The following is a 13,913-nucleotide window of genomic DNA, read 5'->3' on the forward strand; positions in this document are numbered from 1 at the left end:
TACTAGTCCAAACCACCATCAAATACTTACATTAGTGCAGCAGCCTCCCAACTGATCCCCCAACCTCCACGTATACCCTACATGCCACGTGGACTAACCTCAACATGGTAACTCCTATGTTCCTTTGAAAAGATCATTCAGATCACATGACGACTACTATACTCAAACCATCCAACGGCCATTTATCGCATTAAACCAATGATCAAGTTCTTATAATGACCTCTATGGCCTACAATGAGCTACTTTCCAATTATCTCTTGGACCATAAACTTCATCTCTTATTTCTGTCCCCCAAGCTCATCACTTTGGCTTCTTCAATTTTCTTCGATTTTTTTCTTGAACACCAGCATCTCAGCGAGGCCTTCCTTGATAACCCTACTTAAAACTGCAACCACTTCTCCCCCCCAGCTTCTCTCTCTTCTTTATTTGTTGCAGACTCTAACAAATGCTCTAAAGAAAATTACCTGAATGACTTGACAGAACACAGACAAGAAGTTATTTTAGAACCTGGTCAGGGAAAAGCATTCTGAAGAAGCCACATTTGAATTGAGACGTGAAAGAGGAGACGGAGCCCGACCTGGAAAAAGAAACTAGTCCAGGTAGAAGGAACAGAAAAATGCAAATAATCAGTAAATTGGCCTCTTAAAGAAACAGAAAGCGATCAATGTGGCTCAAGTGTGAGAACAAGGATAAGTGAGATTTGGAGAGATAGATCAGGTAAGGTATTTTATTCTAAAAGCAACAGGAAGCCACTTAAAGGGTTCTATACAGAGGAGCAACATGATCTAATTTGCAGTTATAAGATTACCTTGATACCATGAGGATGATGGACTGTCGGAGGCAGATGTAGAAACAGGGACATTGCTTAGGAGGCTATTGCAGAAGTTCACGCACCAGATCATGGCAGCTTTGGTCAGGAAGGAGGCGGTAGAAATGTAGCGAAGTGGGAGACATTTTGGCGGTAAAGCCAAGAGGACTTGCTGAGGAAGTAGATGCAGGGGGTCAAGAAAACAAAAGAACCAAAGGTGACTCTTAGGGTTGGGGCCTGAGACACCAGGGGAATGCTGGGGGCCATACTGCTATGTAGGCCACTGGAAAAGGACAAGTTGGGTAAGTGGGTGGTGAGGGGGGGGGTAGAGTATCAAGATTTTCTCACTGATTAGTAGAAAAATGCTTATGATGGGGTAGAAACAAAGGTCATGGCAAGAACATTCATGACAAAAAAGTAAGCAAAGATGAATGAGGCAGAAAAATGTCTGTCTGTCTGTGTCTAGATAACCTCAAGAATTGCTGTTTGTCCAAGGGGCAGGGTCTGTAAATGGGAAAAGTGACTAGTGAAAAGGAGGCCTGGTGACTGATCTTACAGGAGCTTGAATAGAGGCTGAGGACTTTAGATGTTACTTGGTAGGCAACAGGCAGCCATTGAGAACTTCTGATGGGAAAGGAGAGTGCTTCAGAAAGATGCAGTGAGTATTCATGTAGAGATGGGAAAACAAGAACTGGAGGTGGGGAGATTTGATGGCAATAATCCAGGCCAAGGAGAGGGAGGACATGAATCAGATAAAAGACAAGACAGTAGGTTTATATTTATTTTAATCTCTCCCCTACAATAGTGTTACCGAAAACTTGGATCCAAGAATCCTGTGTCTTTTAATGAGCCCTGCCACCGTTCATGGGGAAGGATCATTTTCTATCCTCCAGTAACCCTGTGTTCTAAAATGATCGTTAGATGAAAACGTTACAGAATAAGATAGGAACAAAATCATTTTGTGCATCCATGCATTGGCTCCTCCCTTGCAAAGGGTGGATGAAAATACAACATTTCTGGAAAGTGACATCTTTCCATCACCCAGGGTTTTATTTTATGAGGTCCTGTTGCATTAGCATCTGGGATGCCAGTGAAATGATGATTCAGATTCTGTTGAAATACGAAGGCACTGCCTTCAACAAAAAATCTGGGTCCATGAACATCTATTCTCTGAGAGGACAAGCTCCTCAGAAGGGGAATCTCTGAAACAGCGCCCCCCTCCTCAAAAAAAAAAGCAGCTGTCAGTGCCCTGTCAATGGTCAATCAATGTACGGTGCACCATAAATCCTATCTATTGATTTTTAATTTCAAAAATATTCTCCTTTCACTGGGTCCCAGGCCAGTAACTGGGTAACCTTCTGATGTTTTCAGAGGAGTAAGTTTTCCAGAGACATCTATCAACTATTCCTATTGCTTGAGTAAACAGTACTTAACAAGCTTTGTATAAGGTTTTTATACGACTTTGTCATACTGATAGGAAGCTCTTAGGAACACCCCACCTCCACCCCTCCATCCTACCTTCAAACCTTATAAACTTTTCTGATGGGTACAAGTTCAGTTCTCAGGGGCTTGAATTAAGTTGGGCTCCAGGAGAAAACTGGATTTGGCAAACCTACAGGGTAAATTGCAGCCCAGGCTGTAGAACTTGGCTGTGGATGATGTAGTTTTATTGGGCTCAAAGGGAGCTATTCCTCCAAGGTGCACTGTGTTCCCCAGGAGCCGTACACTGTGTCTTCCTTCACCTTCAGTAGCCACTGCCAGTCCCTGTGGCCATTTCCCCCTCTGCCATCTTGGCTTCTTGTCCTCTCTGAGTCTTCATTGTCTACATATGTTTGTAAAGCATCAGATTTTACTTGTTGCTTTATCAGTGACGCCTGTCTTTTCTGAGATTTAATACCAAGTAGGTAGAATGCCCAATTTTAGTTGGCTTGTTTGCTTGGGGTGTTGTTAGCCTAACCAGCATTGAACTGGAGCCATCCTTCCCCCGGGACATTGTCTTGGGTGGCACCATCAGTTAAGGTTATCTGCTTTAGTGGGTATCTCCAAGTCCCAACTATTCCATATCTCCGGAGTTGCCTTGGCTCCTATCTTTCCCAAGGCCTAATTATGTAGCTCTCTCTCCACTTCTATGAGTTCTCCAAGATCCTTTCAATAACTCCCCCAACCCGCCCCGCCTCTTAGTGAGTGTCATTCTATATTCTGTGAAACTAGGGAACCATAACTAATAGTCTAAATAACTTGGCATCTTTAGGCATTTCAACTAAGGAAAGTTAAAACAACTAGACACACCTTACTAAGTATACTCTCTGGTCCCTTAGAGTCTCCCATGTATATGTGTTGTTCTCCAAAGCTGGAAGGTCACCCAGTAATCATCAGAAAATAAATATAGTGTTTTCTTCTTTCTCTTTTTAAAAAACATACCACTTACGTATAAGTCTGGATGCTTGAGGTCAATGAGTAGAGTACTATCTTAGCAAAAGAGACTCTAGAACAATACTGCCAAAAAGGAATATAGAGCAAGCCATTGTGTGACTTTCCTTTCCTTTCTAGGAGTAGTATGGCAAAAAAGGAAACAAAAAAAAAATACAACTGTACTTACTAAACAATAACAATAATTAACATTTATTGGACCAGGAACTGAACTAGGCACCTTATATGAATTACCTTATTTAATCCTCATAATAAATCTAGGATGAAAATACCTTTATTAGCTTCATTTTTCAGATAGGGAATTTGAGGCCAGAGAGATGAAAATAATTGTCCACATCACATAGCTAGTAAGTAAAGCCAAACAGCCTAAGTTCAGAAGTTATGTTGATTATTACTACATTTTACCTTTTTCACAAAAAGCAAACAAGAAAATATTGCTTCTTGTGCCTCATAAACCACACTAAACTCTTTGAACACATATTTTGTACTCCTTAGCAAGAAGTGATTATCTTGGAACTATGTATTAAGTTGCAATGTGATGCAATTTAATATATAGTTTTAAAACCAATTTGCTAAGTGTTGACTTCAGGATTTTAAATGTATTCCACTTAACCAGCAATTTAAATGAAAATTTAAATAAATGCTATAAATGGCTGCCTCATTTGCATGATCCATTGATTAACTCTGATATGAGGCTCATCTGTACTCTGGGTTCAGTCTCCTAGCCTTGGTCTTGGGAAGATCATCTTCTAGGTGAGTGAGGGCAATTACTCTCAGCTTCTTAGTACCTCTACACACATACTGTGACATTCACATGTGGCCGCCCTAAAATGCAGAAATTTGCATTGACCAGAACCCTTTTGTGGAGTTTATTAAATGTAATTGGAAAGAATATACCATAAAGCTGCTTGGAATGGCAGTAAGATACAGCTCAAAGGAAAAAAAATAGATGATCTAAACTTCCTTCCAAAGAGGGGGGACTCTTTTAGTTGGAGGGAAAATGCATTGCTAAGTGGGATATACAAATTTGGGGTCAGACATGAACTGCTCAGTGATGTAGATTTTCCTTATCCTTTAGGCTACATAGAATTAGCTTTACTCGCATATAAAATCAGAGCAAATATTCTAAAAAAATTTACCTGGGAGCCAACAGAGTCACATAAACTATATTATAGATGGTGCCCCTATATGCAGAAGCTCTGGGGATGCCCACATATCTCACTGCTACTCTGGTGTTGGTAAATGAAGTATTCACAGAATACCACACAAACAGATGATGAAGACTTGGCATAGGTATGCCACACCTGATACCCACTCATGCATGGGTTTGTATCCATCTAGAATTTGTGCCAAGGTTGCTTTCGCCAATTTCATGTAGGAACATGGGATCTTAGAGCTTGACAAGCATTTACAGATAATTTAGCAAGTGTCCTAATTTTTTTAATTTAAGGGAACTGAGAATTACTGGCACACACAGTGTTTGATGCTTCGATATGCTCTTCTACAGGTCTGTCAGAGCCTCTCAGGGTTTTCCACACTTCACCTCTCATAAGAATGTAGAGCCTATTTCACATAGTAATGGTTAGCATTTATTTAGCATTTACTATGTGCCAGGTTTTTAGGAAATCCTTCATAAACAGTAGTGTGTTTATCACACATAAGAACCCTGTGAAGATACAAACAACTAAAACTTACTCTGGTTAAGTTAAGCAGACAAATAATTTATTGGGAGGGTGCATCAGTTTCCTAGAGTCATGTAACAAATTACCACAAGATTTAGTAGCTTAATCCTACCACACCTGAGGCCCTGAACCTAACTGTCCCCTATACCTGGGCTCCTGAGCATTAAAGAGAAAAAACCAACATGGTATAGTAAAATGGTTAGAATAAGATGGAACTTGGAGACATTGTAGAAAATAGGTCTACCTTTCATGTACCTTTCATCTAGCGCCAATATTCCACCTTTGTGTGGAAATTACCAAAAAATCAGTACAGCGGTCTGGTAGGGTTAAAACAACAATGATGTATTATTTCTCATGATGCTATGACTTAGCTGGGTAATTCTGCTGGTCTTGTCTAGGCTCACTCACACAACTGATCAACTTGCATGTTGGCTTGGAGTTGAGTTTAGCTGGGAAGATTGAGATTGCTTGAACCTCTCTATCCATCTAAGTTTTCATTACCAAAGAGATTAGATGGTCTTCTTCACAAGGTACAAAGTAGTGAAGGCACTCACATTATATGCTTTTGCACAAATCTTCATACACTTTATGAAACAAGAATCAAACCCAATTGTACAAACATGGAAATGAGAATCAGAAAGGTTAGTTAACTTGATGAAGGTCATATAGCTGGTGTAGTAAAAAGCAGAGCTGATATTCAAACCATAATTGATGCAACGTCTCTTCTCTTTTCATTAAACCATGCTTCCTCTTTCATTGGGGAGATTGGACTAACACACACACAAAACAATAAAAAAACAATTAACTACTAAGCTGGCATATTGTATTGAACACTTCTGGGCAAAACTGTCATCATATGTATGTTCCACAATTACTTTCTAAAATTCTGTTTTGTTGTGCCATCAACTTGAAAAATAAGGCCACCGATGAAGAATATTAGGAAATTGAATTTTTCATAGATTTTCTTTCTCCTCTATCACTGCTTCATACAAATTAGGTACTAAAATAAAACTGAGCTGATGGCAAAACAGAATATACCATGATGAAAATACATATGAAGGAAATATGTTCCCTGAATGTATTCTTTGACCCACATAGCATCTGAAACAACAGATATGTCATAAATATCCACTAAGTCTCTATTGATTGTGCAAGTCAATACAAAGTATTAGGGGATCAAACAACAAAGGACCCAGAATACTGAGTTGGGAATAGACTTATCAGCTAAGAAACTCAAACAAAGGGAAGACTTAGCAATGTATTTAATGGGCAAAAAATGGAGTGTGGAATTTTAAGATTTGTCAATGCTGCAGCTAAATCACCAAAACAGATTTTAATATTTAACAATGGCTTGCTGACAGCAAATAATTCAGACAGTTGCTCTGTAACATTTCCCATTAAGAAGCTCCTGAATGCTGAAATGTTTAAACACTGCATCAAGACATCTCAGATGCTGGTGGAAACAAAAAAACAAACAACCAATCCAATTCTGATTTAACCAGTATTTTTCAGAGTTGACTTCTGACTTTTAATGATTTGCTCTGACAATATGAATAGAATCCTCTGGAATTTGAGATGGGGAGTTTTAGTTGAACTCTAGCCCTATGTAGTTCTGTAAGTAGTACTTTAACATCTCTGATTAAGCATGCTCTCAGCTAAATGATGCTTGACAATGACTTGCCATATTCTGTCCATGATTCTATGGTTAATGTCAGTTTTTCAATTATATTCCTATTCATGTAATTAACATAAATCACCTTCCAGCATTTCTGAAAGTGTTCCTCACAACACAATCAACCCACTTCAGGCATAGGCAGCTATGTTATCTCAAAAGCATCTCTGTACTATTTTGCTTAAACAAAGAGTTTGTAGGCAGGAATTAATGAAGGGATAATTCAGCTTCAAATGACCATATGGCTGACTGACATTTGACACCAATTGCTTTTCCCTTTAAAAAACGGAGAACTTATCTACTAAGCCTCACTTACCAAGGGACACTTCATCAGGAGACCTAAGACCAGCTTTGTTCATGTTTACCTTTGGCAATTGCACTGCTCAAGTCAGTGCCTGTGTTAATGGCAGTGGATCAAGCACCACTTTCATGTACTGCAAGGCTATTTGTGGCACCATTACCTTTATGACTCTCAGATATACTAGAAAACATAGCATCTTTATTTTGGTCCCAAATTAATCTTGTCTTCCCTTGAGTACCCATTGCTGGAAAGAGGTAACAAAATTTATTTTATTTGACCCACATAGCATCTTAAAATTTGGTCAGATACAATAAATTGAACAGTCCCTTCAGGCAATGCTCAGGTTTACTGGGTAAAAGGGCCTGACCCCCTCAGACTTCCATTCCCCACCTCACCCAATACTGTTCTTAATGGTTTCTAGTTACATGGAGAGAAAAGCAGGTGTTACTCAACTTTAAGATGGAGGAAGAGTGGTAGGTCCTTGAGTCAGTGTGGTGTCCACTGGCACCTTTGTCTCTGGACAATCTCACTTATCTACGTCTTTACTCCTTTCCCATTGAAAATCAGGGCTGAGGCATGTTCGTGGTCTCTTTTCTCTCATCTTGGCCAGGTACTGGGGGTGCTTGCTGTTGGGGGTGGTATCTTCTGGGCTTATCCCACATCCTTAAGCAGGTATCTCATCAGGCTCCCCATAGAAAATAGATCAGGTCCATCCCCTGGTTTCTGCCTTCCTCCTTATCAGAGTGGGATCCTGGGAGGATCAAGGGTACACAATCCTGCTACCTTCCTCTGAGGGTCCTTCTGAGTCACCTCCACTCCTTAAGGAACTAAATCCAGACTCTCCCTCATCCGACTTCACTGAACCTTCACTTTTGCTTGGAATTAGTTCTAAGGTGGTCTTGTTTCAGGTGATGTTGGTCAAGATCTCTGTTGTCTTCAGTATTTCCATAATCTACTACCCGTCCCTGCCCTTGACTTGGATTGTAAGTAATAAGAAGTAGAGACCAGGTCTTTCAACACTTGCTTCTCATGCTTCAATCTCTCTCTCTCTCTCTCTCTATTTTTAAATTTAAAAAATATATTTTTATTGATTTCAGAGAGGAAGGGAGACCTCCTGGTTCATAGGTTGACGCTCAACCAATGAGGAACACTGGACTGGCTCAATCTCTTTTTCTCTCCCCATTATCATCTCAGATTATAATGAGAGACCAGGTCTTTCAACACTTGCTTCTCATGCTTCAATCTCTCTCTCTCTCTATTTTTAAATTTAAAATATATATTTTTATTGATTTCAGAGGGGAAGGGAGACCTCCTGTTTCATAGGTTGATGCTTAACCAATGAGCAACACTGGATGGGCTCAATCTCGTTTTCTCTCCCCATTATCATCTCAGATTATAATGGAAATTCTTTACATTGCCTCTTCCTACATTAACTATTGCTTTTTTGGATCCTAACTTCTTGGATAACTTTTAAAGGTGTAAAAGGGTATCTTCTCTGTGCAAAGGACAAAATTCCATGATTATGTCTTCTAGGCCTAGTAGATCATGTTAAAGGGGAAATAAGAGAATTCAGAAAGCCCTATCTCAAGGCAATAGCCTGATTTGTAAAACTATTGTTTTGTTTTGAAACTCTTATTTTGGCCACTGGAACCTAAACAGTAATTGTCTTTCTCTTTGCATTCTACTTGTAAAGATCATAATCTCTCTCAGGAATACAACTGCTGGTAAAGAAGCAAGGTATTCAGAAAGAGCAGACAAGCATAGCAATATTATTTTGAATCTGCTCTAAAATTGGATTGTGGTGAGGGATGCACAATTCTGTAAATTTACTAAAAATTGCATTGCACATTCAAACAGGCGAATTTTGTAATATATAAGTCACCTCAACAAAGCTCTTAAAAATCAGGTACAGTGTAAAAAAGAGTGAGAAACAATTCTTCAGCGCCTTGTAAGCTGTACTGTGGACCTCTTAATGGTGATGCTGGTGGGCGCAGTGGAAACAGAACAAGTTAGGAGAGAAGATGCAGTCATTGTTCTCTCCACAAGAGTTAGAGATCAATCATACTCCCAGTGAGAAGAAAGCTACGCTTTTCCTTTAAATTGGAACTTACCTGACAACTTTGTTTACATGTGTATCTCTTGAGCAATAAAATGTTATCAGAGGGTTCAAATCATGAGCACAAACTATAATTAATCATGTATATGTTTACATAAAAATATTTTTTCATTTATCCACACTCTTCTTACCTGACCATTGAAAATATCTAGAACATATACAAGAATACAGATGAATTCAAAAAAAATAGAAAATTGTCAATATAAGAGATAATTATAAACTCTTCTCATATAGACCTTTTTCATACCTCATTCAGAAGCAATCCACCTTATATTATGTACAAGTCCAACCTCTTGTGTGATACAAAGAAACACACAAGAAGATGAGATAACCATGTTACAAGCAATAAACTGAAGGAAGTGTGGAAAGTGATGATTAAAGATGCTACTATTATTTATGGGAGAATAGAAAATATAGTTGACACCTACAGGAGACTGTAATGAGGGAAATACAAACAATATTTAAAAAGATGCAAGAATTCAAGAACAGAAATCTGACATCATTCAATGAAAGGACAATCAGCTGGGCACATCTCAGCTCTTGAGAAATGTTATAATGTTATCCAGTGGTCACAATGGCAATGCTAAGATATAAAAAAGAAGATTAAACTTGTTCAGGGAAGCAAGCATATTTTTAAATTATTTTATAAATATTTCTATCCTTAAATATTTTTATTTATTTGTGATTTAGTTTTTAAATTAGATTTTCTTTTATTGTAGTGGTAAAAACATATAATGTAATATTTACTTTACCGATGTATTTTTCATAAAATAAATATCAGGTTAAAACAGACGTTGAGGGTCTCTGTGATTCATTTCATGTGCAAGTGTTCAGTGCCTATTGAGGGGATAGTCCTTAAACCAGTGATGGCAACAAATACAGGACCTACTTCAGTTTCCTAAATCCATCAGAGATAGACTCTGTCCTTGCACAGACTCAGGGAGATACTGAACTCATTCGTCATAATTTAAGAGTAGCAGGAAATAAAAATCTACCTTCCATGCTACATTTTTTCTATTGTATTCTCTCTGTGCTATTTCAGTTTTGAGCAGGAAGAATCTTAAAAATCACTGTCCCTTTTTCAATTACTCTATTAGGACTCATAGGAATCCAAGATCTTCTTTCCTCATAATATAATGCATTTGTTATTTGGTTTGGAGGATTTATTTAGAACAAATCTATTTCCAAACAAACTCTCCATGGAGTTGCATGAATATTTACCCATGTAATTCAGTTTGATAAAATTATTGAGGGAGGAAGGTAGGACATACTTATCTTCAATGTGCCAAGTACTTGACATATGTTCTCATAAAATCCCATGAGGTAAGTAGTGTTGTCTCTTATCACTTCCATTGCACCAGTCAATGAACTGCTGTCTTGGTCTACAAGGAGCAAAGCTCAAACCTTTTCCTTTCCCCTCCTGCTTGTCCAACAGCAATTTGACCAAATGCAATTTGGTCAAGATGACCATTTGTTAAAAAGAGAAATATTTCTTGTAATTGCATTTCCAATTGGTAATGCTTAGGCACATCTAGGCAAATTTTCAACTCTATATTTTGCCTTAAAACATTGGTAATCCTTTTCTAGGATATTAAAGCTCTCTCCCAATTCTTTCTTTGGCTATGTATTTTGAATTAATTTTTAGCCAGTTATTTTTCCCTCTATCTTGTTTGTGATAAAAATGTTAAAATAACCTGAGTATTCAGCAATAGGGGGTTAATAAGGACACATTTAGATGTCAGTGTAAGGATTTGTTTGAATAATAAAAATGACATCCATGCCCATGTAAGATGATAAAAATCAAACCAGATGAATACAGTTGGAAAGTCTGGCCTAAATTGAATGAGAAAAACATTTAAGCCAAACAAAGCCCCATCCTAACCCTCTCCCTTACCAAATTATTAACACTGAAGACCCCCTACAGAAAAGACAGATAAGAAGAACCTAAGAAAAAATACATTATTCACTCAATCATGCACAATTACTTTTAATCCTCAAGTGTAAATTCTTTCTGCTCCAGTTCCATAAGTATAAATGAATTACTATTTTTCAACAAAATGGACTCCTACTGTATAAACTATTCTGCAATATACTGTAATTTAAGTAACCCAGCATTTATAATTTACAAACTAAACCATATTTCTAAACATTATTGCATTCCAACTACTAATGGTAGAGAAGAAATAATTGCCTGAAAATTAAATATGAGATCAAAAGTAAAATAGGACAAAATATAAAAATTTCTGAAAACAGATTTTAAAAAGGGGCTTAAAAAATTAAAAGTTTTCAAAGCTGCCATATAATACTTCCAAATTACTAATACTTAAACTAATTGGTAAATGATGGTATCAACTTTTAACCAACTCATTATAATGCTTAATGAAGTTAATGCAAAAAATGAGATGAATATAATAGCTCAGTAAAATGATTTACTGTCTAATAATAAAAAGCCTAATAGACAAAATGACTTCATGGTTGTTTCTATAATTTAAGGATTAGACTAAGAAATGTAACTTAGACAAGTGGAAGAGCTGGAGTTCAAAAAAAGGCAGTCTTCAATAAAAATGCTGAACCATGAGAACAAAAGCAGCAAAATTCAGTTCGTGGAGGATTCTATAGGTCAAGTGGCCCAGATTCTTCAACAGATAAATTATAAGCATTAAAAAAGGACAGGAGGGTAAATCTATATATTAAAAAAAATCACAATTTTTTAATGGGTAACACTAAATGATTATGTCTAGGAAGACATACTTGGACAGTTAAACTATAAAAAATGCAATTAAGTAAATACTATCAAAATCAAGGGAATGGTTACTTCTAGGGGAGGAAAGCGGCTATCATTGGAATGGGGCACACAGGACATGTGCCCAGGATGGTGGGACAATTATGTTTCTTCCTCTGGGTGATGGTCCCAAGCATACAAGATGATAGCTAAGTGTTCTATACAACCAATCTCTCATAAGCCGAAAAGAAGTTTAATGGACGCAAAGCAGAACCAATCATGGGGGAGTTTCAGTCTCAGGACTCATCACAAGCTCAATGTGAAGGGAAAGCAGGAAAGGAGAGAAAGGGGCTGTGCCAGAGCCAATGAGTGTCAGGCACGAAGTTAATGGAGAAGAATTCTAGTTCTGAGATATAATGTTCTTCCCAGTATTTTCCCTTTTCCATATCCATTCTACCATCCTCAAATGAAGAGATTAGGACGTAAAGAGAAGCAGTATAGCAGGGCTGGATAACAGGGAGGGGATTAGAGTGCCCATGAGGGAAAATCTCAAACATGGGGTGGTAGGGATTACCTTCAAGACTGAAAGGAGTCCCCCACCTGGTAGGGAATGGTGATGTTACTGGCAGATCTTAGAAAAAGCAACCCAGGATCCCTCTTCTCAGACAGAAAACAGAAGAAGCAATGAGCAATTAGAAAGGAAACATGATCATGGTGCTCCCCAAGATGTTATAAATGAAACATTGAAACCTATGCCAAGTATATAAATATATAAGGTTAAAGGTTACTCATTCACACATATATTCACAAAGAAGTGTGATTCAAAAAGAAGAGGAAGCCTGGCCGGTGTTGCTCAGTGGTTGAGCATCAACCTATGAACCGGAGGTCACGGTTCGATTCCCGGTCAGGACACATGCCCTGGTTGTGGGCTCGATCCCTAGTTGGGGGCGTACAGTGGGCAGCAGATCAATGATTATCTCTCATCATTAATGTTTCTATCTCTCTCTCCCTCTCCCTTCCTCTCTGAAATCAATAAAAATGTGTTGTTGTTGTTGTTGTTGTTTTAAAAAAGAGGAAGAAGAAGAAACTACCCTGCTTTAAACAGGTTCTTGTTCCTGGAACTAATCCTGCAAAGAATGGATCCTAAGAAAAGGATACTCAACAGTAGCCATCTTGAAAGCACAAAACAATTAGGAAACACTGACAAATTAGAGATTCCAATTACCTTGTTGACCTCTACATCCAATTTTCAAAACATAGTAAGTTTATTTAAGGGAGCCCACTACCTGCTACACAGTATAGTATTATGCTGTATATTATTCCTAATCTTTACAATCATTCAAATGATGGATATTTTTGTCCCTACTTTACAGATGAAGACACTGAGACTCCCAGGGGATAAATTCTTATCCAGAGATACACAGAAGGTGTAGGCAGAGAGCTATGCATTTTTCTCCTTCCTCTGTTCCCCATAGCTGCCCGCAGAGAAGCAGAGAACAGCATGACCCACCGCGGGTCTGCCTGTTCCACCTTCTAAAATGGTCTCACTGTAGTGACCTAAAATAATGTGAGCACTGGTAAACCTCCTCTGAAAGTCAGTGCCATGGGACACACTGCCCTTTTCCCTCAGAAAGGCCAAGCTGCCTTTTATTCCTAACAACCAGAGGGTTCCTACACCAGGGACAAGCCTAGGCTCCTATCCTGACGCTAGAGATGGAGTGAGCCCCAGGCCCGTCATCAGTAGGAACCTTTAAATACAGTCTTTCCTCCCAGCTTTCCCAGACAAAGGAAGAAGAGAGAATGCTGCTGTCACTTTAATGAGCTTAGAGCCATATCCTAGGGTCCTTCCAGGATTCTTCCTATGATCCCTGCATTTGCAGGCAAAGGAGACTGCACAAATCACCTGTAGACATGCAGTATTATGGCCCAGCAGGAGGTACTAGGGGCCAGGAGTTAAGTGTTAGGAGTGTGGGGTCTGGAGATAGAGGGCCGGCGTTGAATGTTCAGAGCTAATATACTAGAGCCTCAGTTTTATTTTAAAAAAAAAAAAAAGGCGGAGAACCAAGATGGCGGCATAGGTTAACGCCGGAGTTTGCCGCCTCGAACAACCATTTCAAAAGTGAAACTAAAAGACGGAAGGGACATCACCCAGACCCACAGGAACGCTGGCTGAGTGGAAGAG

At 38.6% G+C, this 13,913-nt stretch overlaps 1 protein-coding gene across 1 annotated transcript in view; it reads right to left on the minus strand.

Annotated features, from left to right (window-relative positions):
* The window catches only part of GADL1 (glutamate decarboxylase like 1), a 124,576-nt gene extending 117,625 nt beyond the window's left edge, over positions 1–6,951 (minus strand). Inside the window, exon 1 of the mRNA XM_015561245.1 lies at positions 6,909–6,951. Within this exon, the coding sequence (XP_015416731.1) occupies positions 6,909–6,951 (43 nt within the window). The remainder of the gene's footprint in view (positions 1–6,908) is intronic.
* Positions 6,952–13,913: the final 6,962 nt, after the last annotated feature.

Source organism: Myotis davidii, unplaced genomic scaffold, assembly GCF_000327345.1.
Source record: "Myotis davidii unplaced genomic scaffold, ASM32734v1 scaffold395, whole genome shotgun sequence".
Lineage (NCBI taxonomy): Eukaryota > Metazoa > Chordata > Mammalia > Chiroptera > Vespertilionidae > Myotis > Myotis davidii.